At 41.2% G+C, this 26,235-nt stretch overlaps 1 protein-coding gene and 1 long non-coding RNA gene across 6 annotated transcripts in view; one reads left to right on the top strand and one right to left on the bottom strand.

Moving 5' to 3' along the window:
- CUL4B (cullin 4B) overlaps window positions 1-14,208 on the bottom strand; it is a 36,404-nt gene extending 22,196 nt beyond the window's left edge. For 2 of the 5 annotated variants that reach the window (XM_033849375.2, XM_033849376.2), the window contains exons 1-3: window positions 10,059-10,207; window positions 8,770-9,318; window positions 6,567-6,682 (exon numbers count right to left, since the gene is read on the bottom strand). In XM_033849375.2, the coding sequence (XP_033705266.1) occupies window positions 6,567-6,682; window positions 8,770-9,318; window positions 10,059-10,086 (693 nt within the window). In that variant the 5' untranslated portion in view covers window positions 10,087-10,207. Of the gene's footprint in view, window positions 1-6,566; window positions 6,683-8,769; window positions 9,535-10,058; window positions 10,208-14,048 lie in introns of those variants that run through there. The other 3 variants (XM_033849372.2, XM_033849374.2, XM_033849373.2) reach the window with 3 other exon arrangements.
- LOC141277592 (uncharacterized) lies at window positions 9,509-25,826 on the top strand. Its single transcript, XR_012329213.1, has 2 exons — window positions 9,509-9,574; window positions 25,473-25,826. It is a non-coding gene; the product is annotated as an uncharacterized lncRNA (long non-coding RNA).
- The last annotated feature ends 409 nt before the right edge of the window (window positions 25,827-26,235 follow it).

Raw genomic sequence — 26,235 nt, 5'->3', positions numbered from 1 at the left:
CTTTGAACCAGATGAATATTCTAACTATTCAAAAAACTTAAGTACTTGCCTCCCCCAATAAAACCCTATCTTCCCCACCACCATACTTTTTAGCATGGCATTCAAGGCTCAATAGTACCATTATTTTACTCTCATGTCTGTCTATAATCTTCCATACACCCCGTGATCTAAATACTCTGCTTTGCTCACTTTCAAGCAAGGTTTGTTTGGAGCAATCATGTGTGCCTAAAACAGTGGCTTCCAAAAGTTTTTGACAAGCCACAGTAAGAAATACATTTTATGTCACAATCCATTATACATAAAATTTATGTAATTGAAACAAAGTCTTCATGAAACTGTACTTACCATTACTATGTGTGATGTACTCCGATATTTTCTATTTTACCTTTTTTTAAAAATGCTGGTCACAAACTACTAATTTCATGAGCCTACTAGAATATAAGCACCTTAGGGGCAAGGACTAAGTGATCTCTATATGCCCATGGCATTTGTCCAGCTTTGCACACAGTAAGCAGTCACACAGTCACTGATTCAACAAGAATGGGGTGTTTACTAAGTACTCTGTCCTGTTAGGTGCTGGGATAGAAACATGAATAAGTGTTAAATCACTATTGAGGAGCTTGAGGTAAACTTTATTTTATTCCAGACCTTTGAAAAGCACTTTTAGTTTAGACATGTATCATTTTACATTTCACTAAACACTCTGGAAATCCCTAGAAGTTTGATCTGGTATAATTATTACTAATATAACCTTGTTTCACAGGTAACTATTTGTATTAAACATTCTGGATAATTCTATAAGTCTCTTAAATAAAACTATCTTTTTACTTAAGCTCCCAATCACTACTGGTTAAATATGCTGCCTTAAATCCTTTTTGCAGGTAGTTGGATATAAGATAAAAACATTCTAATAAGGTTTTAACTTTTATTCCTCTAAATCCCAGCCCCTTTCCTCCAAAATTCATACATTGCATCAAACACATGTTTGTCTGAAGAAAAAAAAAACTCCTAAGAAAATATAAACGTGTAGCAAATGAAATGCAAAACTATAGTTCCTGAAATTTGCAGAATATAAGATTTAGAAACAGCAAAGGCACAGGAGCTTGCATTTGGTACGAGGAAAAGAGTGGAAATGAGGGTAAGAAGACTAGAATAAAAAAATGAAGAGGATTAAAATAAGGATAAAAATACAAAGAATGCAAAAATAAATGGTAAGGGAGGAAATCCGGAAAATTTTCTGATTTAGCAACAACAGACACTTAAGAAATTAAATTCCCACCAGGGTGCTGAACTTTGGTCACTGGCCTAACAGGTTGGGGCTTATTTTTCAAACCATAATGTTTAAAGAGAGAAAGAAAAGCATACCACAAAACTTTTCAACAACTGATACAACAATAAAACTCAAAATTATGTCTTTTTACATCTAGTAAAAATGCCTAAAATAAGATAATCAAAATATATCAAAAGCTAAGAATTTGCAGAAAGGAAGCCGAACAATGAAACCTCAATTATTTCTCTTTTTACATCTAGTAAAAATGCCTAATATAAGATAATCAAAATATATCAAAAACTAAGAATTTGCAGAAAGGAAGCTGAACAATGAAACCTAAATTATTTCTCTTTTTACATCTAGTAAAAAGAGCTTAAATAAGACAAATTATCAAGGACTAAGAATTTGTAGTTGGGATAAATAGCAGGGATAGTATTAACAATTCAGTAAAAACAGGAGTAATAGTAACGTGACAGACTAAGCTTAAACACATCAAAGGTTAAACTTACAGAACATAATACCTAGTCATCAACATAGAATATAATAGCTTGTCACTTCTGCTAAGAATCTACTACCTGCTCTCCACTGACTGCTTAAGAAACCCGATTTTACAATGGAAAATAACCTATACTCAGATGGATGCACTATTTGCTTCCAGTCTTGCGGTCATGTACTTGATGAATGAATCATTAATTGAAAGGCTCCATTATTTAAAATTTATTTCACAAAAAGCTAACCAAACAAGAGTTCTCATTACTAATGATGAAATCATTTTCATCGGAATTGAAGAATGGACTAAGCTTACCTTCAAAGATAATAGCTAAAAATTTATACTAAGAATAAATGTAACACTCATACAGAAACCAGCCAGCTCCAAAAAAGGTAGCTAATTTAAAAACACTACACAGCTATTCACACAAGGCTGAGAACATGAGGAAAATAATCCCATTACTTAAAATATCACTTAGTAAAAAAGTCACACACCAAAACCAAGATGCCAACTATTAAGATACTACATATAAAAACAAGACACATTCTTGAGCAGTGCAGAGGGACACTGTTCCTAGAGAGTTCTCTTTTTCTATTATTTTTTCACTTTGGCTAATGATGTTTTCTGATGCATATTTGGGATGTAATCTATTTATCAGCCAGCTGTTCTGGCCCAGTGTGGATTTAGAATTTAAAAACATGTGTGGCTTTAGAGATGTATAATAAAACATAATCTTAAAGATACCTTTTTTAAAGACTCAAATACTGTTTATCATCATCATCACTGATGACACGGACATACAGCAGGCAGTGTAGTAAGTACGTTTTTGCAGTATTTTATTTACAACTGAACAACCCTGCCATATAGGTAGTCTCCCCATTTTGCAAATGAGGAAACCAAGGCTTAGAGAAGTAACTCACCCAAAGTTATCATGAGTGGCAGATCTCAAATCTAAGGCAGGCTGAACAACTCAAAAGTCAGTGCATTTAACCATACTCCTATCTGTAGTCAATCAAAAACAAACAAGCAAACAAACAAAAAAACCCAAACCAAAACAACATGAACCACTGCCTCACTCTTAACAGGATTTCAAGGTTGTGGAGCAAAGATAATTTTTTTTTTTTTTTTGCGGTACCGGTACCGGGGCCGTGGCCCCTCCCACCTCAGAGCACAGGCTCTGGACGCGCAGGCCCAGTGGCCATGGCCCACGGGCCCAGCTGCTCCGCGGCAACGCGGGATCCTCCAGGACTGGGGCACGAACCCGCGCCCCCGGCAGTGGCAGGCGGACTCCCAACCACTGCACCACCAGGGAAGCCCGGAAAGATAATTTTTAAACTCAGGTACAAGTCACACTTAAATCACTTTTAAAAGACAACGTTTACTTATTGCAAATATACTCAGAACAGCACGTTCTTTTCTAGAAATTAAAAACTTACGAGGTAGTATATGCAATCCACACTAGGGAAGACTTCCATGCTTAAGCCTTAAAGCAAAATGGTTTTTCATTCATAGAAAAAAGTTCTGCATAGACATATGCCAAGTAAGTGTTTACTTCAGGGACGGGGGTGGGGGGTGTGTGCTGAGGAGTTTGGAGAACTTTTGTTTGGTACACTACATACTTCTATATTGTTTCAATTTTAGAAGAGTACTTTTAAATTACATTTCAACCTGTTAAAAATCCAACAAGCACCTGAAATCCAGATGGTATGAAATAATTTTACTCCCTTTATCCTTTTATCCTCTTTTTTGAACTTGAACACCTCACAATACTCTTTCTGAGAACAATCCCAAGGAGCATTTATAAAATTAAGGTCAAAAACAGCAAAAGAGCTAGAAACAAATGCTTTTGAATTTATTATTACAGAAGTAGGAAAGTATTATGAAAAATGCAAAGAGTGAAAAGTTGTAACACTGACTTTAGGCTAAAGAAATGCAACTGAACAACAGCAGGTAAAGAATTCTGAAGTACAAGAAAGGAAAAACACAAAAAATGTGAGCTATGAGCTCTTGAAACACAAAGGGATTTAACAGAATCAACTTACCAGGAAAAATATTTTTTTAACCCAAAAGCTCTAGAAAAATATTCAAGGTAAAGTAAATAGGGTTCATTAGCAACTACAATCAATATGTTATAAATATGGGGACTTCCCTGTTGGTGCAGCAGTTAAGACTCTGAGCTCCCAATGCAGGGGGCCCAGGTTTGATCCCTGGTCAGGGAACTAGATCCCACACGCATGCTGAAGCTAAGAGTTAGCATGCCACAACTAAAGAGCCCGTGAGCCGCAACTAGGGAGCTTGCCTGCCGCAACTAAGACCTGGAGCAACCAAATAAGTAAATAAATAAATAAATTTTTTAAAAATGTCAGAAATATGAAATATGTAAAGTAACACATTACTTAAATTAAAGATGCTGTATGCCAGCAAATCCAAAGAAACACCATATACAAGCACGAATGAAAAAAAATTACCTTCTTTTTTAAAATTTATTTATTTATTTTTGGCTGCGTTGGGTCTTCATTGCTGCGTGCGGGCTTCTTCCTAGTTGCAGCGAGTGGGGACTACTCTTCGCTGCAGTGCGTGGGCCTCTCATTGCTGTGGCCTCTTCCGTTGCGTAGCATGGGATCCAGGCATGCGGGCTTCAGTAGTTGTGGCACGGGGTCTCAGTAGTTGTGGTGCATGGGCTTAGCCGCTCTGCAGCATGTGGGATCTTCCTGGACCAGGGCTCAAACCCGTGTCCCCCGGGTTTCCCTGGTGGGGCAGTGGTTGAGAATCTGCCTGCCAATGCAGGGGACATGGGTTCGAGCCCTGGTTTGGGAAGATCCCACATGCCGCGGAGCAACTAGGCCCGTGCGCCACAACTACTGAGCCTGCGCTCCGCAACAAGAGAGGCCACGATAGTGAGAGGCCCGCGCACCACGATGAAGAGTGGCTCCCGCTTGCCACAACTAGAGAAAGCCCTTGCACAGAAACAAAGACCCAACACAGCCAAAAATAAGTAAATAAATAAATTAATTTTTTTAAAAAGTAAGAAGACCCAACTGTCTTTAAAAAAAAACCCGTGTCCCCTGCACTGGCAGGCGGATTCTTAACCACTGCGCCACCAGGGAAGCCCAAAAAAATTACCTTCTTTGATGACAAAGTTTCTTTTCCTAAAGTAAGACTATTTGCTTCAAACACTGCACTACAGAGGTATGTGAAGTGCTGTGGTGTATTAGTGAAAGTGCACTGGACTAAAAACCTGGGCATCTTGGTTTAAGTCCCCTGCTCTGCCAATACACGACTCTAGACTTTGGAGTCCCTGAGACTCCATTTCCTCATCAATAGAATAGGGATGATAACTACTACCTTATCTACTTCACAAAGGGTTTCTATAATGCTTAAATGAGATAATCCTACTTTGTAGGCTGTCACATACACTATACAAAGAAAAGATACTGGACCATATAATCGCTTAAGGCCTTTCCAACTGTAATTCTACTTTTATTACTGTACATCTCAGGAGCCACATGTGCAATATCCTTAATACCTTAGTACTACTACTGACTACTCCCTGACACTTACATAGCATTATTATGCTTATAATATTACACAGCATCACTACTATGTATTCGGCACGATTCTGTTTGGCATGCATTGACGCATTAAATTTAAACAGCAACAGAAACTAGTGATCTCAATTGACCTATTACAAGTGAAAAAGTCATACTGTGCCTTATGAAAAAGTTTAACTAGTGATAACATCAACTTATATTTCTATCGTAGTGCTTCAAGGTGTTTTTCACAAATATCTTATTTGAGTCTTATAAGCAACGCTGTGAGGTAGATAGAGCAGGAGTTCTTCCCCCATTTACAAAGGAGGAAACAGAAGCTGAGAGAGGTTTAGTACCTTGCCCAAGACCACAAGGGTAATAGATCCAAAACTAGATCCCTTTGTCTTTTGACTCCTAATCCACTGTTTGTCCATCACCAAACTATCTCTACAACTAAAATGAATAGATGAAAACTACGAATTCTGATAAACTGAACGAACATAATTTCTTACAAAGTACTCATCAATACAAAAACTCAAGCCATTGGATTTTTTTTTAATATGAAACTGCTGACTCTATAATGGAAAGTAACTTCTTGAATTGGTTGTGGCAAAAATACAGTAGGTCAAAGTATCTTGGTAGCAAGAAGTCTAAATCAGGAATTGCCCTTAATTGTATATTTACGTTCAACACTTCAAATACAGATCCATTTGTTAAGCAAAAGAAACAAACCTGAACCTCAGACCAAGTTGCTGAACTACAACCTGCTGATCATTTTTGGGCTAAGGTATGTCTTGTAGACCAGGAGAAAAGACAACATAAAGAACAAGAGAAAGAAATGGCAAAAGTATGCTAACAGCAAAGACGTAGAATAAAGTATATGGAGAATATCTGCATTTCTTGAGGGCTTTCCTATATAGGTAACACCACTTAGCAAGAAGTATCACAACAGAATGACATGTCACCAGAAATCATCTTTGGGATCCAGGCTATAGGATTCTATTATAGGTCAAACTTATTACAGCTAGGTACTCCTAACTGTAAATCCTAATTAGAAGGGTCCAAGATAAGCCCAATTTATACCAATAAGACTGTACCCATAGTTTATGTCAGAACATATGGTCTGATTATAAAACAGAGTGCATATATTAATCAAGAAATTGTAATTAGAAGGGAACCAAAAATCTACATAAGCGCCCATTTCAGAAAGTAAAATCCATATACATTTCACCTCAATTTACGCTAACCAAATCTGGTAATCCAAGTTAATACATACCTGATAGAGTTCTTCTAAATTGTACTTAATCGAAGTACTATTCTGGATAGCTTCCACTGCTTCTTTCAGTTTCTGCCATGTTTCATCTGTGTAGTTTTCTGGTAATTTAGGCTTATCTAGATGATATGTAAAAGGTTGATAATCAGAATAATATGTAGGATATAGTAATGAAAAGATCCACAAAATACTAGTATTACTGCTCTTTAAGGGTAAATTGTTATAAGTGTTATATCTAACTATTAAAGTAACCATTATATTTAGGCTTAGTATAAAGAATAAAATTTGAAATGCCAGAATACTGTGTAAGTCATTTTGACTCACCTATTAAAACTGAAGGTGAGGGTTTTTTCCTGCTATTGACTGAATTGCTTCAAAAAATAAAAATTCAAGAATGACAAATAAAAAATTAACAATCCTGATCCTATTCCATCATGTGTAAACCAAAGTCAACATGAATTTTGTACCTGAAACGTAAAATACTGAGTGCCTACTACGTACAAGGTACTTTATAAACATCTTAATTTTCCTAATAATGTCCTAAGGAAAGTATTATTATCCTTATTTGGCAACTGAAGCTGGAAGACTCATTTAGTAAGGCTTGCCCAAGGTCACCATAGCTAGTCAATGGTAAAACTGGGATTCTAACTCAGGTCTGTTTGACCCCCTTATTTATGTAGTATCTACAGGAATGGAGAGAAACATCTTAATTCATGTTTTAATTTAAACTGCATTTATGAGCAGAGTAAAATATTAAAAAATTAAAACATCCAAACAACTCCAGAACCTATGTAGCACTTTCAGAATGGAAAGGTACATCTTAATCCAGGCTTTAAACTTCACTGACCAGCAATGAGGTTTTTTTAAATTAAAACATCCAGATACCTTAATAATGTGTTTTTATTTTGGGAGGGGGAGAAAAAAACCCAAACAAAATCTCTGAAACCGGTATACAATGCAATTAGGGTCATAGCTCATCTCTTTAAAAATCCTTGGCTATTAAATTGATATATTTTAAATAAAACAGTGAACAAATTAGTCAATTACAATTCATATTTACTTCAGAAAAGTCTACTATTAAATCAGAAAGATTACAACACTTGAGAGCCTGGAGGTGGGAGAGGAGTGATAGAAAAAAGAAAAGGTTAAAAATAAACAACACTATACTCTGCTTAAAACAAAATAGAGCATATTACTGATTTCCACACTAATGTTGAAAATACAAGCATGGAGAATCTAATTTTCTCAATACTAATATTTAGCCACAAGGCACTGTTCTGGTAAATATTACTTTAGTTCATTCATTTTACTTGCCCATTTAATAAACATTTTAGCATCCACTACTTGCCAGTTAAGAGTGTCGAAAAAGAGAAACAGAAACACACTCAAGAGATTAAAAAGTAATTCAGCTCAATTACATTTAAAAAAATTGTTGATTTTACATTTGCATCAATGCATTCACAGTACTCTCAAGCACACATCTCAAAAACTTGAAATGAACAAATTTTCCTAAAAGCTGCAGGTCAGTACTTTAGGACCCATTTCAGTGATTAAAAACAAAAAAGATGTAGTAATTGTTCCTATCTTTAGACTAGTGGTACACAGAGTTACTACTGTGTATACACAGTATTTTCACTTCCAAATCCTACCTTTGGAAAGAAATGAAGAGATCATAAATACTTTTCTCCAACTATTGCTTCCACAATGAGTTTCAAGAGTGTAGTATTCAACATTATAAATCTAACTATAAGTCTTCTTTGAACATGAAAAAAATCACTAGTCCTACCTGCATTTCTAGGGACTAGATAACGTGGCCTACTGAAGGATAAAAATAAAAATCCCAGCAGTGCCAAGGTTCACTATGCACCTGAAATAAATAAACCTTTTTAGAATACAAATTTCTCACCTGTAAAATCCGGATCAATCATATCGATTGTCAGTGTTATAAGGCATAACAGATTAGATACAATAGGCTGAGACAGACCTCAAAATACTGCACAGAAACACCTGGTGTCTGCTTCAGCACAAGGATACTAACCACCCCCGGAAAATGAACCCTCCACCCAAAAAGGACCTCCCTCCACCTCATTGATTATGCATAAAACATTAGGCCACCTCTATACTGTTTAATATATTAACAGAAATAGAGCACGTGACCACTCAAGTGTCAAATCCTTAGGTGATTATGGATTTTGGCCTTGGTTACCTTTAAAATTCTTGATCACTAACTTCTTAGCAGAGCCAGGCTTGCTGTTAGCAAAGCTAGAGACGGTGGTAGAAGATTTGGCTAGGCCGTTTGCGTGATGCACCGAAGCCACAGAAGAGATTAATATACTCTTATTTTTAAGTTGCTGCTGCTGAGATGTTGCAGCAGTTGGTGAAGATGAGGAGGAGGAGGAGGAGGATTCCTCAGCCATCTTCGCATCAAACCCTACAAACTCCAGGGTGTCTTCAAAACGCAGCTTCTTCTGTATCGGTACGTGGCTGGGAGCAGCCACTGAAACCCCCAGGCAGGAGAAGGACGAGGTTGAAGGGGATGCCGAATCCCTGGGTTGTAAAGGAGTGGAAGAGGAGGGAGAGGTGGAATCAAAGTCTTCTCTCTCGTTACTACTGTTACTGCCGCTGCTGCTGCTGCTGCTGTTTAACTTTCTCTTCTTGGCAGAGGTGGGCGGAGTGGTGCTGGTATTACCATCAGTGGCAGATCTGACCTCCTGAGCAGCAGCAGCAGCAGCTGAGGGATTGGGGGAAGAAAAACCTGTTGGAAACATGAAAATAGCGGGGTCAACAGGCAGACGAGCATCAAAAACCTACGTTTATATGCCTGAGTGCGTGTAGGAGAGAAGGTGGCAATGCTAGAGGGGGAAGGGAAGAAAGAGAGGAGAAACACAGAGGACGAGAAGGAAAGTGAAGGGGGGGGCTCCACCGGGGGAATGGGAGGGTTTGGGAAGGAGGATAGGCTGACACCAGGAGTGAGCAGAACAAGGGGGGAGAGCGAATGAGGAGGCAGACAGGTAAACGGCCGTGCCGTCCCCCTCCCCTGCTTTTCGGTCTCTCTCCCCCCTTTCTGCAGGAGCGACTCAGTAAGTCTGTGAGGCTGCAGCTCCTCCTCCTTTTCTCCCTCTCTCTGGGAGGGGAGATGCCGTGGTTGGGGGGAGGGGGGAGGGGGAGAGAACCGGAGCTTGTTATTGTCAATAGCACAAGAAGCTAAAGATGGCGCCACTTCCGGTCACGCGGCGGCGAGGGAGGGGCGGTGTTAGTCCGCGAGAGTGGGGGGTGGAGAGCAGCACTGCAGGCGGCCGGGGGGCGGGGGAGCTGGCTTGTGGGGAGGCGGCGGGAAAGGGGCCGCTGAGGCGCCCGAGACGCTCGCGCTTGCTCTCCCTCCGCCTCCCTCTCTCGCTCCCCTTCCCAGGCAGCACTCTCCTCCCCCGGCCCACCGGTTACTTCCACCCCCTCCTAAACAGTCCCGCGGGAAGCTTCGCGCCGCAACGCCCTTACCGGAAGTGACTGAGCAGACACTTTTCATAGCGCCCAGATCCCGAAGCCCCCAGGTCCGCAGGACTTGAGTGGGGGTGGGGTGGGGGAGGGAGAAGGGGGGGCAGAGAAGTGGAAAGGGAGGAGGGGGCGGGCCTTCGAGACACCTTCGGAGCTCCTGATTGGAGCTTCCTGAACGCGAGGCGGGCAGGGAGGGGTGGTGGCGGGAGAAGGAGCGGGAAGGAGCCTGAAGGGGAGGGAAGGTGGTGACGGTGAGGGGCGGGGTGAGCTAGCTGGGAAAAAAGAGGGAGGGAGTAAAAGTAAGGGAACGGAGAATGGAAACTTTGAAAGCGATAAAGGAATAAGGAGGGGTTGCAAGGCGAGAGGAGTAACCCGAAATGGAGGAAAATAGAATCATGCCATTATGCCTAATGCTAGGGAGGAATGTCATGATGTTAAGATAGGAAAGGAAAAGAAAAAGAACTTATATAGAAAGAAAAATGAGTTTTTCATTCGGTTGAGCTATAAATTGTTTCTCTTTTATGTCAAGGACACAGCTGACCCAATACTGAGTGTTTTGATACCTTTCTCAGTAATGTAGTTGCAAATCCTTTTACCTTCCTACCAGGAGCATTTTCTAAGATGGCTGGCTAGAAAGGGTGCATTCTTTTTTTTTAAATTAATTTATTTTTTGGCTGCGTTGGGTCTTAATCGACGGTGGCTTCTCTTGTTGCGGAGACACGGGCTCTAGGCACGCGGGCTTCAGTAGTTGTGGCTCACGGGCTCTAGAGCACAGGCTCAGTAGTTGTGGTGCACGGGCTTAGTTGCTTCATGGCATGTGGGATTTTCCCAGACCAGGACTCGAACCAGTGTCCCCTGCATTGGCAGGCGGATTCTTAACCACTGTCCCACCAGGGAAGCCCGAGTTAAGGGTGCATTCTAAGGCCAAGAAACAGGAAGGTAACTAACACTTCTCCCTAACACAATTCCCAGGACCAACCCCAAGCCCCATCAATCATTAACTCAGTAATTTACAGACTAAACAGAGCCACTTCTTTTACCAAATCCTGGTTCATACGTTTTGTCTCAAGACGTTTTAGGACAACAATATTGGCAAAAGTCAATCTTTTCTACCAATATAGTACATGAGTGCAAATTTTAAAATGAAGTAATCCTAAGAACAAACCTCTAAATTTGGTTAAATTAGCAACAATAAACCGTGTAAATCCCCTGTTGGGAGTTTTTATTTAACCTGAGGGTATTGGGGGGGGAGGAGATGTAGGAGAACACAATGTCAAATAAAACTAAATTTGCCAACCTGTTGATCTTTCTAACTGCGGAAACATTCAAGGAGCATGTACTGAAAGACTCTGTATGCCAGACACTATACCAGGTCCTGCCATCAAGAAGCCAGAGGGAGAAGAGTCTCAAAACTAATTTCTATAACAGTACTATAAACGTACAAAGTGCTGCAGCAACAGGTGAAGCAAGACATTTGAGAGAATTCTGGAATAGTCAGGAAGAGCTTCACAGAGGAATTGAGGTTTATGCTGGGTCTCAAAGAGGAAGTTTCCAAAAAGACAAGAGGAGAGAGGGTGAAAGCCATCCTGGGCAGTGGAAACAGGGGCAAAGCAGGGAGTTGTGAAAGGGCCTGGCCTGTTTATGGAAAAATGGAAAGTGCAGTGAGGCTGGAAAGTAGTATGTTTGGTTGAAAGTAAGAAAAATGAGGCTCAAGGATGCCTGGAACATGAAGCCAAAAATTTTGGAGTCTACCCTGTAGGGTAGGGTAGATGGTATGGAGACCAAACTGGGCTTTTAAAAGCAGGGTAGTGACAGGATTATGGATGGAGTAAAAGCAGTTTGTATTGTACAGTTTGAGATAGACAAATCAGAACCCTAAGAATAAATCAGTTTTCTTAATTTTGTTTACACAGGTCCACTTTTTATTTTTTATTGTCTTGAAAAGTCCTTGGTTAAAAAGCAAATCCTCCTAGAAAAGACACCAACTTGGGCCACTATCAGCTTTGTGCTGTTTGATGACAACAGGCTGAAAGCAAGGCTCTAATGGAACTAAGGCCCCAGGGCCACAGAGAAGAGAGATAAGAGGCCTCAAAGGGGGAAGATGGACTCCTACCTGTTTCGAATGAACCGTGTTGTTGTTCCTGTCCAAAATGAGACTGTAAACTCTTAAGGCCAGGGAAGATATCTGAAAATATTAAACCCTCTTTTATTCTGTCTCACATTTCACACGGTGCTGAACAACTGTGTAAATTCAGAGTAAATACTTACTGAATTGAGTATTTCATTGAATGAGAATAAAATAATGCCATGTCTTCATAAGGGAGGATTAACTGGCTACTTTTCAGGACAATGATAAAGGTCGTTCTAATTCATGTACTTATATTCCTTAGAAGGGTGTATGGATGGGCCAGCTGATAATGGCCCAAAGTGGTACCCTCTCTAGGAGGATTTGTATTTTAACCAAGGACTTTTCAAGACCAAAAAAAAGAAAAAAAAAAGTAGGCCTTGTTCTAATTCATGTAACTATATTCCTCAGAAGGGTGTATGGAAGTGCTAGCTATTTTAAAAATTACAAAAATTAGTGCCATACAAAGATAAACTTTTATACTAACATACAGGATAGCTGAATCCTGTTAATATTCAACTACGTGGTAGTAATCATAGCTCCCAATCTGACACGGTTATCTAAGCCCTTCAGTCTTCCACATTACATGTTAGCTCTAAAAGCACAGATACTTGACTCTTGAGCTCTAGCTCACTTTGAATGACCCAGTAGTCTAACCTACTAGTTAAGTTTTCCATGAAATATCCTTAAGTGAGTTTCATAGGAAAATATTTTTTCTTTTTTTTCTTAGTGGTTAATAAAAATCTTCCTTTTGAGGACTTCCCTGGTGGTGCAGTGGTTAAGAATCCGCCTACCGATGCAGGGGACACGGGTTCGAGCCCTGGTCCGGGAAGATGCCATATGCCACAGAGCAACTAAGCCTGTGTGCCACAACGACTGAAGCCCGCACGCCCTAGATCCCGTGCTCCACAACAAGAGAAGCCACCACATTGAGAAGGCTGCACCGCAACGAAGAGTAACCCCTGCTCGCCACAACTAGAGAAAGCCCGTGCGCAGCAATAAAGACCCAACTCAGCCAAAAATAAATAACTAAATAAATTTATATAAATAAAATAATTAACTTAAAAAAACTTCCTTTTAACATTTTACTGTCTTAATTTATTTTGTGCCAGGTCAATTCTCACATATTTAGCACATCTTAATATGGATACGTAATTTATGTAATTTTTTTAATTTAACATTTACATTTTGTGGCACAAACCAACTTAGATATTACTATGTGATGTATGAAGACCAGGACTTTGTGTCTTTTTGGAACTTCGGACCAATTTAAAAGGAAGAAAAACCCACATTGCTTTGTAAAACATCTTTTACATCAAGAATCGACTAATTGGGGCTAACTAAAACATAAGCTTATATTCTATATACCCAAATGTTTGCCAACCAACATTAAAGACATTCTCAGCATTAAAATACACTTTTCAAGGTTAACTCAATGAAACCACAATAATCAAGTCGTGCAATGTAGGACACCATACAATTATGGCCATTATCAGACTAAACCCGATTGGGCACTTAACATATTCCATATACAGAATCTTTCATCTGGTGAGTTCAACTCATATCTTAGAAACATTAATAAAACTTAACAATGCTGCCAGATGAGGTACAGTTATTATTGGCCTTCTTTTAATCAAGTAAATAAATAAATCTGTAGCTATTTATAAAGGTAAGTATATGCATAAAGGAAGAGATACAAATAAAGACAGAGGACTATCTAATGTCCATTCCCCTATTTTTATAGGCATCTCTCTAAAAAGGCAGAGTGTAACCAGTTTCCCTTTTTTGATCATGCAGATTCCCCTGGGTGCGTGGTTTGGGGTCTTCTCCAGACATCTCTGAGGAGGGGTTTGTCAGTGAATACTCACTCTGTGAAGCCTTGTTATCCATGGGTGGGATCTTCCTTAAAAACAGGAGATAACTGCTTGCTCAGAAAGATGTTCCCGCAGCAAGCATTAAGAACGCGTCCAGAAAAGACAACTGCTGGGTAAAAGCAGGCTCTCTACCCACTTTTCCGAAGGACCATCTCTGAAGGAGGGAAATACAGAGGAGTCAGACCTAGCAGTGGTGACATAGTAAACATGTCATAATAAGGGTTTTGTTATGCTATCAGTAGCAAAGGACTGATAGGGGATGACCAAGGCCAAAGCTTAAGCAATGATGATCCAGCTACACAATGTGAATTCACCCTTTGTCCATCCTGGAGTTGCTTTATAAAGCAAGGAATTTAATAACAAATGCTGAACCTATGGTGTTCAGTAAAATGTAAATAAATGACACAGATCTCCTGTTTTTAACAAAATCCATTCTATGTAAAGTTATCTCATCAACTGAATATTTACTGACTTGGGTACATCAACCATTAGAGTACTTATCTCCTTATCTCAAGAGATTTTATCTACTGTTATAACCTGTGAACCATCTGGAAAGTAGATTTTTAAGAAGCAACAGTTAGGGGCAGGCAGTTTCCCCTGGGGGTTTGCGAGTGGGGGACGGATCAGTCACAGATTACTTCTTCCTTTGGTGCTGCCAAGCACTTGCTTATTCTGGAGTTGCTGGGCCTATTTTTAACCTTCTGCTCACTTTATCAATGACTCTCACAGCCCTTCCACCCCCACCCTGCTTTAAGGTTTGATCTTCCAATGGCTTCAGCTTTTCTTAAGAGCAGGGCCAATTTAGGTTTAAATCAGAGGTTCCCAACTCTAACTGCACAACAGAATTGCCTGGGGAGTTTTTTAAAAAAACACCTTTGCCCAGGTCTGCACCTAGTCCAACGGAATTAGAATCTCAGTGAGTAGGGCCTCAATTACCAGTTTTTTTAAGAAGCTCTCTGGGTGATTCTACATAACTCCAGGGTTGAGGCCACAACTGTAGGTGAAATAAGTACCACTGTGATTTGAATGAGGCTGATAAGCCTTTGTATTCCTTTTAATGCCTGAAATTTCACAATTATTTATTCATTCCTTTTGATAAAAATAGCCGCCTTCTCTAGGAATCCTTTTTTCAAATGCAAATTAGCCAGGAAGACTTAGTTCCTGACCCTTTTAGGTGAATGCTTCTTGGGAACAAAGGATAATACAAAAGTCCTAAGTGCCTGGAGGTAAACAGAACTATGTGTAGGCACTGCAATGTGGGTAGGGGAAGACAGTTACCATCAAGGGAGGAAAGATTTCTGAGAGTACATTTTGCTGACCTCACAGTATTGCCTGGGGCCAACCCTGCTTTGAGAGGACTGCATATTTAGCATCAAGTCAAATTTGACAGCTTCTCTCAGCTGCCAAAATCATGTTAAAAGAAAATTTTAATTTTTTAAATAAGCAAAACAAAGAGCAGACATTGGGAATGTAGGTTTGGAGCTATCCATAAATGCCCAACTTTTGAATTATCACTCACCATATGGATGTTTCTATTGCCAAATGATCTGTTTTTCCTGATTCTATTAAATGTTCTTTATTCCCACAGATAGCATTATCTCTCTTGCCAATTCATTTGGTCATTCAATAAAAATGTATTGAGCAAACTACTCTGGGCAAGGCATGGTGCTAGATGTCATAAGGGACTACAGATGTCATAAGGGAATACAGAACTAATACGAAATTCCATTTGCAGTTGATTTTACAGTTTTTCAAAGCACTTTCACACACAATCTTATTTTATCCTCATAACCACACTGTGAAATAGGTCAAGTGCCATCCCCATTTTACAGATGAGAAACATGCTCAGGGCAGGAGGTTAAAATGACTTGCCAAAGTCACAAAGCACAGACTTAAACCAAACCCAGCTTTTCTCTAACTCCAAATACAGTACTTCCCATAGTTTATAATTTAGTAAGGAGACATGCCATAAAAATGTTTCAAGTAATAGACAAGTTAGGAAAAAACGTTCAGAGCCCCACTCACCAGGAGGAAAAAATGAGGAATAATGAAACAACTCCTTTATGGAGATGAGCCAAATCACAGTGCCCAAAAGGAGCCCAAGCTTGGATTTAGTTCAGGCCATCATCAAGCACACAGCACACAGCACCAAGCAATGTACCTTCAAAGACAGAGTGGCAGTTTGGTTATAGAAAATCGGTCCATTCCCTGGCTGGACCCTCAGCCAGTGGCTGATCTTCACCAAAGGTTGAATCCAGCTCCTCCTAGCCAAATCCAGGCAAACACTGAACAAACCTTGCCCAAGGACCCATTATGATCCAGTCACTGAGTATACAAAGACAATCCTTGCCCTCAAACAGTTCTCAACTGGCCTAGTGGGCGAGGCATAAAACTACAGGGCAGAGCAGATAAAGGCTGGTAATAGGAACACAGAGGAGAGACACCTGCACAGCCTAGGAAGGTCGGGTGTGGTGGGGTGGAGAAAGGGTAAGGGTGGGGAGTTAAGAATAGCTTCCAGAGAAAGTAAATTTAAATCCCAGAGAGTAAGTGGGAACTAGCCAGGAAAGGGGAGTGGGAAGGATGGGGGGGGCACAAAAAGGGAAAATGGGGAGCACAGTTAAATCCTGAAGGTGAGAGAGAATAAGGCATATTCAGGAAATTGCAAGGAGATAGTTCTCAGGAGTAGTTTCAGTCTTAACCAGAAACCCTGGAGTGCTCAGGACAGAAATCAAGGCAGCATCCCAGTCTCAAATCTGGTACAGCAATTCCTAGGCCTCTTAGCACTGAGCCTTACTTCTATACCCTACTTGCTGTTGGAGCTGTGGCTACTGATAATAATTCTTGCTTTGAGCCACACTGGTTCAGGAATTGGACAAGTTGGGCTCATCATTAGATACAGGAACTCAGAATCACAAAGGGCAGGAGGAGAGGGTGATGAGGCATGGGAAATAAGATAATGAGAAAGAAATGAGATGATACAGATGCACGTATGACCACAATATTGGACAATGCTACAGGAATTCAGACGAACTAGAGCAGGGTTTGGGAAATAATGGCCAGTGGACCAAACTCAGCCAGCTTGGAACACTGCCATACTCATTCATCTACATATTTTCTGTGGCTGCTTTTGTGCTAAAACAACAGAGTTCAGTAGCTGCAACAGACCATATGGCCCGCAGAGCGTAAAGTATTTCCTACCTAGTCGTTTACAGAAAAAAAAATTGCTGACCCTTGCTCTTAAATATGCTAAGTGCTAAAAAAAGATACATGGAGAATGTTTAGTGGTGGCACAAAGGACGAAGTGATTCAAAACACACTAAGGATTTTCTGTTCCTAGTCTGCATCACCTTTGACACAGACTTCAAAGAATGGCAAGAGAATATTCTTCGACAGAATGACTAAATGTGGTATATTCACACAAGAAAATACTACACAGCATTGAAAAATAAATTGCAGTTACATGCATAAATCACAGAAATAATGTTACATGAGAAAAGCAAATCACAGAATACATACATACAATTTGGTAATTTTTTGTAAAGCTCAAAGATAAGAAAACTCATGGATATATAATGTGATAAAACTTAAAATATAGAAGGGAAATAATAAACACAGAATCCATGATAGGGGACTGCTTTAGGGGAAGCAAAGGGGGAGAATTTAGGTAGATTCAAAAGCATTGGTAGTGTTCTAGTTCTTAAGCTGATGATGGGTTCTTGGATTTTTGTTTTATTATTATGCTCCATAAATTACATGTCACACATATTCTTACGTATATATTAAAATTATATAATAAAAAAAGTTTAAGTATAAAGACAGCAAGTGGTGATCAGTTGAACGCTAGAGCATAGCAGTTTGGAGAATGAATACCTGGAAGAGATGGAAAACGACAACTAGGACTGATTTTTGGAACATTTCTCCTGGATTCCCTGAAATTACTCAGGAGCTGGAGGAATCGCCCTCCAACCTGGTGGAAGAATAGACTTCCCATGGTCCACAAGATGGGGGCTTGGAATTGTTATTTGTATACTAATTATACAAATCTGAACTTAATTTGTAGTATCAGGATGGTGAGATCTGGAAATCTACAAGTTACCTGGAAAAGGGAACAATGTGTACAAAGACATGGAAGTATGAGGAAAATCATGGCCCATTTAAGCAAATGCAAGCATGACCATGCTGTGTGACTGATGTGCAATAGGCCTACAGGGAGGATGGCGGGAGACGAAGACAGGCAGGGTTCAGACCATGACGAACTTTGTACGGCATGCTCCAGAGTTTGGATTCACTCCATTAGGTCATGGGTAACCCACTGAAGGGCTTCAAGCAGTGAAGGGAGTAATATGATCAGCTGTACATTTAGAGATGTCCAGGTCTCAACAACCTTTGACTATAAAATGAGGTGACAGCTCCCCCCAATCCCCAAAGTTAACCTCAGTTAACAGTTTGCTAATTAAAGATCTTTTTCTATATAGTTAGCTATATACAGAGTTTTTGCTTTTTTAAAAAAATAGTTTACACTATGTGAATTGTTCTGTGACTTTTATTTCGCTTAATATTATATCATGGACATCTTTCCGTGTCAGTATTCATAGATTTACCTCACCATTTTTATGGGCAGCATAGTACATTTAGCCTTCTGTATCCACCAGTTCTGCATCAGTGGATCCGGAGGGTGGAATGTACTATACCATTTCAGGTAAGGGACTTGAACATCAGGTATTTTGTTATTCCTGCAGGGGGTGGGGGGGACGTGAGGGCAAGGGGGAGGGGGGAAGAGGGGAGGTGGTGGGAGGGGGGAGGGGGGAGGGAGAGGGAGGGGGAGGGGTTGGGGCGAGGGGGTCCTGGAACCAATCCACCGTGGATACCAAGGGACAACTGTATATGGATGTACATATTCCTGTCATTTTTAAAAAATTCTAATTATCACACTTTCTTGTTGTTTCTTTTCCCCCTTCCTTACTTTTGCTGGACTGACTGAATTTCCTTTTTTTTTTAACTATTAGTGGCTGGGAAGTTCTATGAACTATTTATATTCTATTAATGGTTACCTTTCGGTTTTGTTTACTTATACAAATGACACACAAACACATTTTTGTAAAAAAAAATACAGAAACAATATAGAAGAACACAGGATAAAAAGTGGAAGTGTCCCTTCACTGTTAAGTTTGGTGCACAGCCTTCCTCAGCATTTATGTACATATATATTTATATTTATACAAATAAGCTTTACTGTCTTTTTAAAAAATGGTATCATTACTGTACATGAAGTTCTACAATTTGCTTTTTAAACCTAATATACATTGGAGATCTTTTCATGATAGTACATGGAGATCTATCTAATTCTTTTTTTTTTTTTTTTTGCGGTACGCGGGCCTCTCACCATTGTGGCCTCTCCTGTTGCGGAGCACAGGCTCCGGATGCGCAGGCTCAGCGGCCATGGCTCACGGGCCCAGCTGCTCCGCGGCATGTGGGATCTTCCTGGACCGGGGCACGAACCCGTGTCCCCTGTATCAGCAAGTGGACCTCAACCACTGCGCCACCAGGGAAGCCCTATCTAATTCTTTTTAAAAACTGTGTACTATTTGCTAATAAAAACATACCACATTTTATGTAACCATTCCCCTATTTTGGGACGTTTGGTACTTCCAATTTTTTGCTACTACAAACATGCAGCAATGAACATCCTGTAACATATATCTTTGTGCATGTGTAAAAGTATTTCTGAGAAACCATATGATCATCTCAATAGATGCAGAGAAAGGTTTCGACAAAATTCAACACCAATTTATGATTAAAAAAAACCTCCAGAAAGTAGGTATAGAGGGAACTTCCCTCAACATAATAAAGGCCATATATGACAAACCTACAGGCAACATCGTACTCAATGGTGAAAAACTGAAACCATTTCCACTAAGATCAGGAACAAGACAAGGTTGCCCACTCTCACCACTCTTATTCAACATAGTTTTGGAAGTTTTAGCCACAGCAATCAGAAGAAAAAGAAATAAAAGGAATCCAAATTGGAAAAGAAGAAGTAAAGCTGTCACTGTTTGCAGATGACATGATACTATACATAGAGAATCCTAAAGATGCTACCAGAAAACTACTAGAGCTAATTGATGAATTTGGTAAAGTAGCAGGATACAAAATTAATGCACAGAAATCTCTTGCATTCCTATACACTAATGATGAAAAATCTGAAAGTGAAATTAAGAAAACACTCCCATTTACCACTGCAACAAAAAGAAAAAAATACCTAGGAATAAACCTACCTAAGGAGACAAAAGACCTGTATGCAGAAAATTATAAGACACTGATGAAAGAAATTAAAGATGATACAAATAGATGGAGAGATATACCATGTTCTTGGATTGGAAGAATCAACATTGTGAAAATGACTCTACTACCCAAAGCAATCTACAGATTCAATGCAATCCCTATCAAACTACCACTGGCATTTTTCACAGAACTAGAACAAAATACTTCACAATTTTTATGGAAACACAAAAGACCCCGAATAGCCAAAGCAATCTTGAAATTCCCACTGTTGGTGGGAATGTACACTGATACAGCCGATATGGAGAACAGTATGGAGGTTCCGTAAAAGACTAAACATAGAACTACCGTACAACCCAGCAATCCCACTACTGGGTATACACCCTGAGCAAACCATAATTCAAAGAGTCATGTACCGAAATGTTCATTGCAGCTCTATTTACAATAGCGAGGACGTGGAAGCAACCTAAGTGTCCATCAACAGATGAATGGATAAAGAAGATGTGGCAGATATATACAATGGAATATTACTCAGCCATAAAAAGAAACGAAATTGAGTTATTTGTAGTGAGGTGGATGGACCTAGAGTCTGTCACACACAGTGAAGTAATTCAGAAAGAGAAAAACAAATACCGTATGCTGACACATATATATGGAATCTAAAAAAAAAAATGGTCATGAAGAACCTAAGGGCAAGACGGGAGTAAAGATGCAGACCTACTAGAGAATGGACTTGAGGTTACGGGGAGGGGGAAGGGTAAGCTGGGACAAAGTGAGAGAGTGGCATGGACATATATACACTACCAAATGAAAAATAGATAGCTAGTGGGAAGCAGCCACATAGCACACGGAGATCAGCTCGGTGCTTTGTGACCAGCTAGAAGCGTGGGATAGGGAGGGTGGGAGGGAGGGAGACGCAAGAGGGAAGAGATATGGGGATATGTGTATATGTATAACTGATTCACTTTGTTATAAATCAGAAACTAACACACCATTGTAAAGCAATTATATGCCAATAAAGATGTTAAAAAAAAAAAAAGAAGGGGGCTTCCCTGGTGGCGCAGTGGTTGAGAGTCCGTCTGCCGATGCAGGGGACACGGGTTTGTGCCCCAGTCCAGGAGGATCCCACATGCCACGGAGCGGCTGGGCCGTGAGCCATGGCCGCTGAGCCTGTGCATCCGGAGCCTGTGCTCTGCAACGGGAGAGGCCACAACAGTGAGAGGCCCGCGTACCACAAAAAAAAAAAAAAAAGAAAAGAAGGTATATTTAAATTTCGATAGACTGCCATATTACCCTTAAGGAATGTTGCACATACACACCCACCTTCAGAATGACCACTGATTGCCCACACCATTAGCAACGCTAAATATGATCAAACTTTAAAAAGTTTTTGTCAAAATACTACATGAGTTCATTCTCACTATAAAACAACCACAGCAAAGCAAAAGCAGAAGTGCCCACTTGACCACCATCCCCTGATCCCTCTCAGGAAACTGATTTCCACCTTGCTATTAATTTTTTATAATGGTTTCATTCTGCTTGATCTTCTTAGTAATAGCTTAATAATTTACTCAAGCTTCTTAGACATATTCTTTCTTTTCTTTCTTTCTTTTTGTCTGCGTTGGGTATTCATTGCTGTGCGCAGGCTTTCTCTAGTTGTGGTGAGTGGGGGCTACTCTTCGTTGTGGTGCGCTGGCTTCTCATTGCGGTGGCTTCTCTTGTTGTGGAGCACGGGTTCTAGGCGTGTGGGCTCAGTAGTTGTGGCTTGTGGGCTCTAGAGCACAGGCTCAGTAGTTGTGGCGCACGGGCTTAGTTGCTCCGTGGCATGTGGGATCTTCCCAGACCAGGGTTCGAACCCGTGTCCCCTGCATTGGCAGACAGATTCTTAACCACTGTGCCACCAGGGAAGCCCAACATATTCTTAACAATTATTTGAACTTTAAGTTTTATTAGTTTATTTACCACCAGTACCTTCTGAGACGGCTCCATTGGCACTCCCATCCCAAGCAGATGACTGTGACATCATCTATCGTTGGGGTCTCTGTGAGAAAACAGAGAATTCACTTTTACAGCTGCCCTCTCCCATATCTGGATGGTATTATGGATTCATTGACTGGTTTCCCAACTAATTTTATCCTATTTGTTTCGTATCTTCAAGAAAATCCTCACAGGGCCTCCCTAGTAGCACAGTGGTTAAGAATCCACCTGCCAATGCAGGGGACACGGGTTCGAGCCCTGGTCCGGGAAGATCCCACATGCCACGGAGCAACTAAGCCCGTGCGCCACAACTGAGCCTGTGCTCTAGAGCCTGCGAGCCACAACTACTGAGCCCGCGCACCACAACTACCGAAGCCCACACGCCTAGAGCCCAAGCCCCGCCGCCGCAGTGAGAAGCCCGCGCACCGCAATGAAAAGTAGCCCCCGCTCACCGCAACTTGAGAAAGCTGCACGCAGCAACAAAGACCCAATGCAGCCAAAAATAAATAATAAATAAATTTATTAAAAGAAAAAAAGAAAAAAGAAAATCCTCACAATTTCGGCCTACTAATCATACCGTTCCCTGTTATCCCTTACGGCTATGGCTCTAATATTTATTTTTCGTCTTTCATTTAAAGCTAACTTGGGGGGAGAAAAAACACATTTGTTCAGACTAACATCTTAAACTGGAAGTCTGACGTAGCCCATCAAATCCTATTTTGAATTTCGATGGCTTGAGCCCCCGCTGGCTGGAATGCCAAGAACTAGACTCCCCTCCAACTGTCTTGCAGCTATCTTGAGGGTTCTCCAAAGTACGAGTTCACTTGTGATCTGAACCAGGTCTCTAATTATCTTCTATTGTGGCCTCTTCAGCAAGCTACAGACTTGTGGTTGTTGAGGGTCCTCCCGTGGTCACCGCTTTGCCGGAGGCAGTTTTCTCGACAGATAAATTGAGCTCTCACATACTTTCCCCTAAATTCTCCACACCTCAGGTGAATAAAGGCTGTAACTTCTAATATACCTCTTCTAAACGTTTGAGAATAATGAAAGGAAGTACAACATAAAGAATAACTTAAAAACTGTCTAAAGATGTGGCATCGCTTACTGTCTCTCGACCCTAAAGCAGGTCGACGTTCAATATGTTCCTAAAGGAAATCCTCCCCGTGTTACACAGTCTCAGAGAAGCCGCTTAACTCACCGTCCCACGAGGATCAGCAGGATGGGTTGTTGTTTGTTGTTCTATCTAGTTCAATCTCAAAACCTCAGGGCTCGGGCTTCCCTGGTGGCGCAGTGGTTGAGAGTCCGCCTGCCGATACAGGGGACACGGGTTCGTGCCCCGGTCCGGGAGGATCCCACATGCCACGGAGCGCCTGGGCCCGTGAGCCATGGCCGCTGAGCCTGCGCGTCCGGAGCCTGTGTTCCGCAACGGGAGAGGCCACAACGGTGAGAGGCCCCAGGTCTCGGAAGACAATCGTTCGGTAAACACGCTAGCGACAAGGGCCAGACCGCTGAGCTAAGTTCTGCCCACTGAGGTTGGATTTCCTGTGGATTTAACGGTTTTCAACAATGATTAACAGCAGATCTGACCAATCCCTTCAGGGAAAACCCCACTCACCTAACGAAGGCCTAGTTGGCGCCAAAAGCGAAAAAACGAACACTCAAAAAGATATGCTATCAATGGATACATTATCCAAAGTCTGGGTTATTCTCTCTTGAATAATACCACCTATGGGACATCAGCAGGTCAGCCAAAGTTGTTCTATTTCAAGACTGGTGCAATTCCTGCACTAACACCACTGAGTGGTAGTGAAAGTTCTGACTCTCCTCGGGGTCTCCTCGGACACAATCCCAGCGCGGAGAGGGAGAGGCGCCAGGCTCCCCACGTGGTCTCCACTCAGTGGGCCAGGGTAGGAGAAGTGGGATGGCCGCCTCGAGGTAGCCTGCCCAGGGTGGCATGGGTGAGGGGCGGGGCACAGTTTTTCCGTGGCGTTTGGCTAGAGTACATCAGTTGTCTAAAATTTTCTGTCTTGCTGCGTTGGTCCTTTCCTCATCCTTTGTCTAGAGAGAGCAGAATTTGGGGGCCCTTATTTGTCTGTGCCAGTTGACATTTCACACATACCTTTTTCCACTACTGTGAATGGGATACTTCTTTTTCCTCTTTCTATTTCTAGTATTGCTAGAATAAAAGAAAGCTATTGGAATATAATAATAGAATGTTAATTGTAAAATCTACGTGGTGGGTATATTGGTGTTCATTGTGAAATTCTTTAAACTTTTCTGTATGTTAAAAAAATTTTATATTAAATGTTGGAAAATAAAACAAAATGGAACCACGTTATAATGCTTCAAAAAATGGAAAAATGAAACCTATGGGATTCTGTACATTTATCTTACATCCAGCTTGTATTATTAGTTAGGACTCTTGTTTCCAAGTGGCAGAAACCCAGCTTGAATAAGCTGAAGAGGAAAATGGAGTTTATTGGTTTATATAACTGGGAAGGACAGGGCAGATCCCAGACACACCTTGATCCAGAGACTCAAGTCTAGCCAGTACCTAGGCACTCCTTTCTTCATCTGTCTTCTCAGCCTCTCTCTTCTCTGTATTGCCTCATTCTCTAAGACTCTTCCACATGGTAGAGACACAGCTATCAACTACTCTGGGGTCTACTTATGGTTTAAGATCTGAAGGAAAGAGAAGGCTACTTCTTTACCTCTGATTTGGAATATTCCAAGGAAGGTATTAGATCTCTGGTCTGGGTCATATGCCTACCTCTTGGAGCTGCCACAGTGTCCAGCAGGGTTTGATATTATGATTAGTCCATCCTGGGTTAGGTGCCCAGCTGTGTGTGCAAAGGGGGAATGGGGCAAAGTACTAACATTGCTCGTCCCACCAGGACTATATTGAAAGGACAGTGAAGGAGTAACAGATCTCCAAAGGAAGAGAAGTGCTATTACCAGAAGCAGGGAGGAAGGAATGCTGGGCAAACCAAAACAACAGATGTCCACTACATAGACTCCTCAGTTTTAATAGTTTTAAAATTGCATTTCTTGGATTCCCAATGACTATAATCATATCATCTGCAAATAATTATACTTTTTTCTCTTTCCCCCTTTTTAGTTTTATACAGCTTATTTTATTTTCTTGGTTTATTACATTTTCAGAACCTTCAAAATGCTGTAGTGGGGCTTCCCTGGTGGCGCAGTGGTTAAGAATCCGCCTGCCAATGCAGGGGACACGGGTTCGAGCCGCGGCCTGGGAAGATCCCACATGCCGCGTAGCAACTAAGCCCCTGTGCCACAACTACTGAGCCCACGTGCCACAACTACTGAAACCTGCATGCCTAGAGCCCGTGCTCCGCAACAAGAGAAGCCACGACAATGAGAAGCCCGTGCACCGCAACGAAGAGTAGACCCCACTCACCGTAACTAGAGAAAGCCTGCGCACAGCAATGAAGACCCAACACAGCCAAAAATAAAAACAAAATAAATAAATAAATAAAAAACAAAAACAAAAAACGCTGTAGCAGACATCCATGCCTTATTCCTGCAGGGTTGCCACGATAATTACTTCTGGTAGATAAGCGGATGGCCCAGGTCGGGTGAGTGGGGTAGGCTGTGGGAGGAGGCACTGTAGCCTGGTCAGTACAGGCCTTGTCCCTAGTTCCTGAGGACAGCTCTTGGAGTGGCCTAGTGGTGGTTGATGGTCTCTGAGAGTTGTTGCTGGCATTTGCATTAAAGACCTTGCTCTTGGTGCTGAGGGTGGCTCTGTCTCCAGTGAGAAGGGCCTAGTCTCTAAAACCAGAGCTCTGCAATTGTTGGAGGCAGGATCTCTGAGCTGCAATTCAATGTTGGCTCTGCAAGAGCTCAGGGAGGTCAGAGGGCTGTCTCTTGGGACAGTGGCTAGTGGGGAGCAAAGGTTGCTGCC

Source organism: Tursiops truncatus, chromosome X (assembly GCF_011762595.2).
Source record: "Tursiops truncatus isolate mTurTru1 chromosome X, mTurTru1.mat.Y, whole genome shotgun sequence".
NCBI classification, from domain to species: Eukaryota; Metazoa; Chordata; class Mammalia; order Artiodactyla; family Delphinidae; genus Tursiops; species Tursiops truncatus.
Note: the sequence above shows the minus strand (reverse complement) of the source record. Positions and strands in the feature narration are given on the sequence as shown.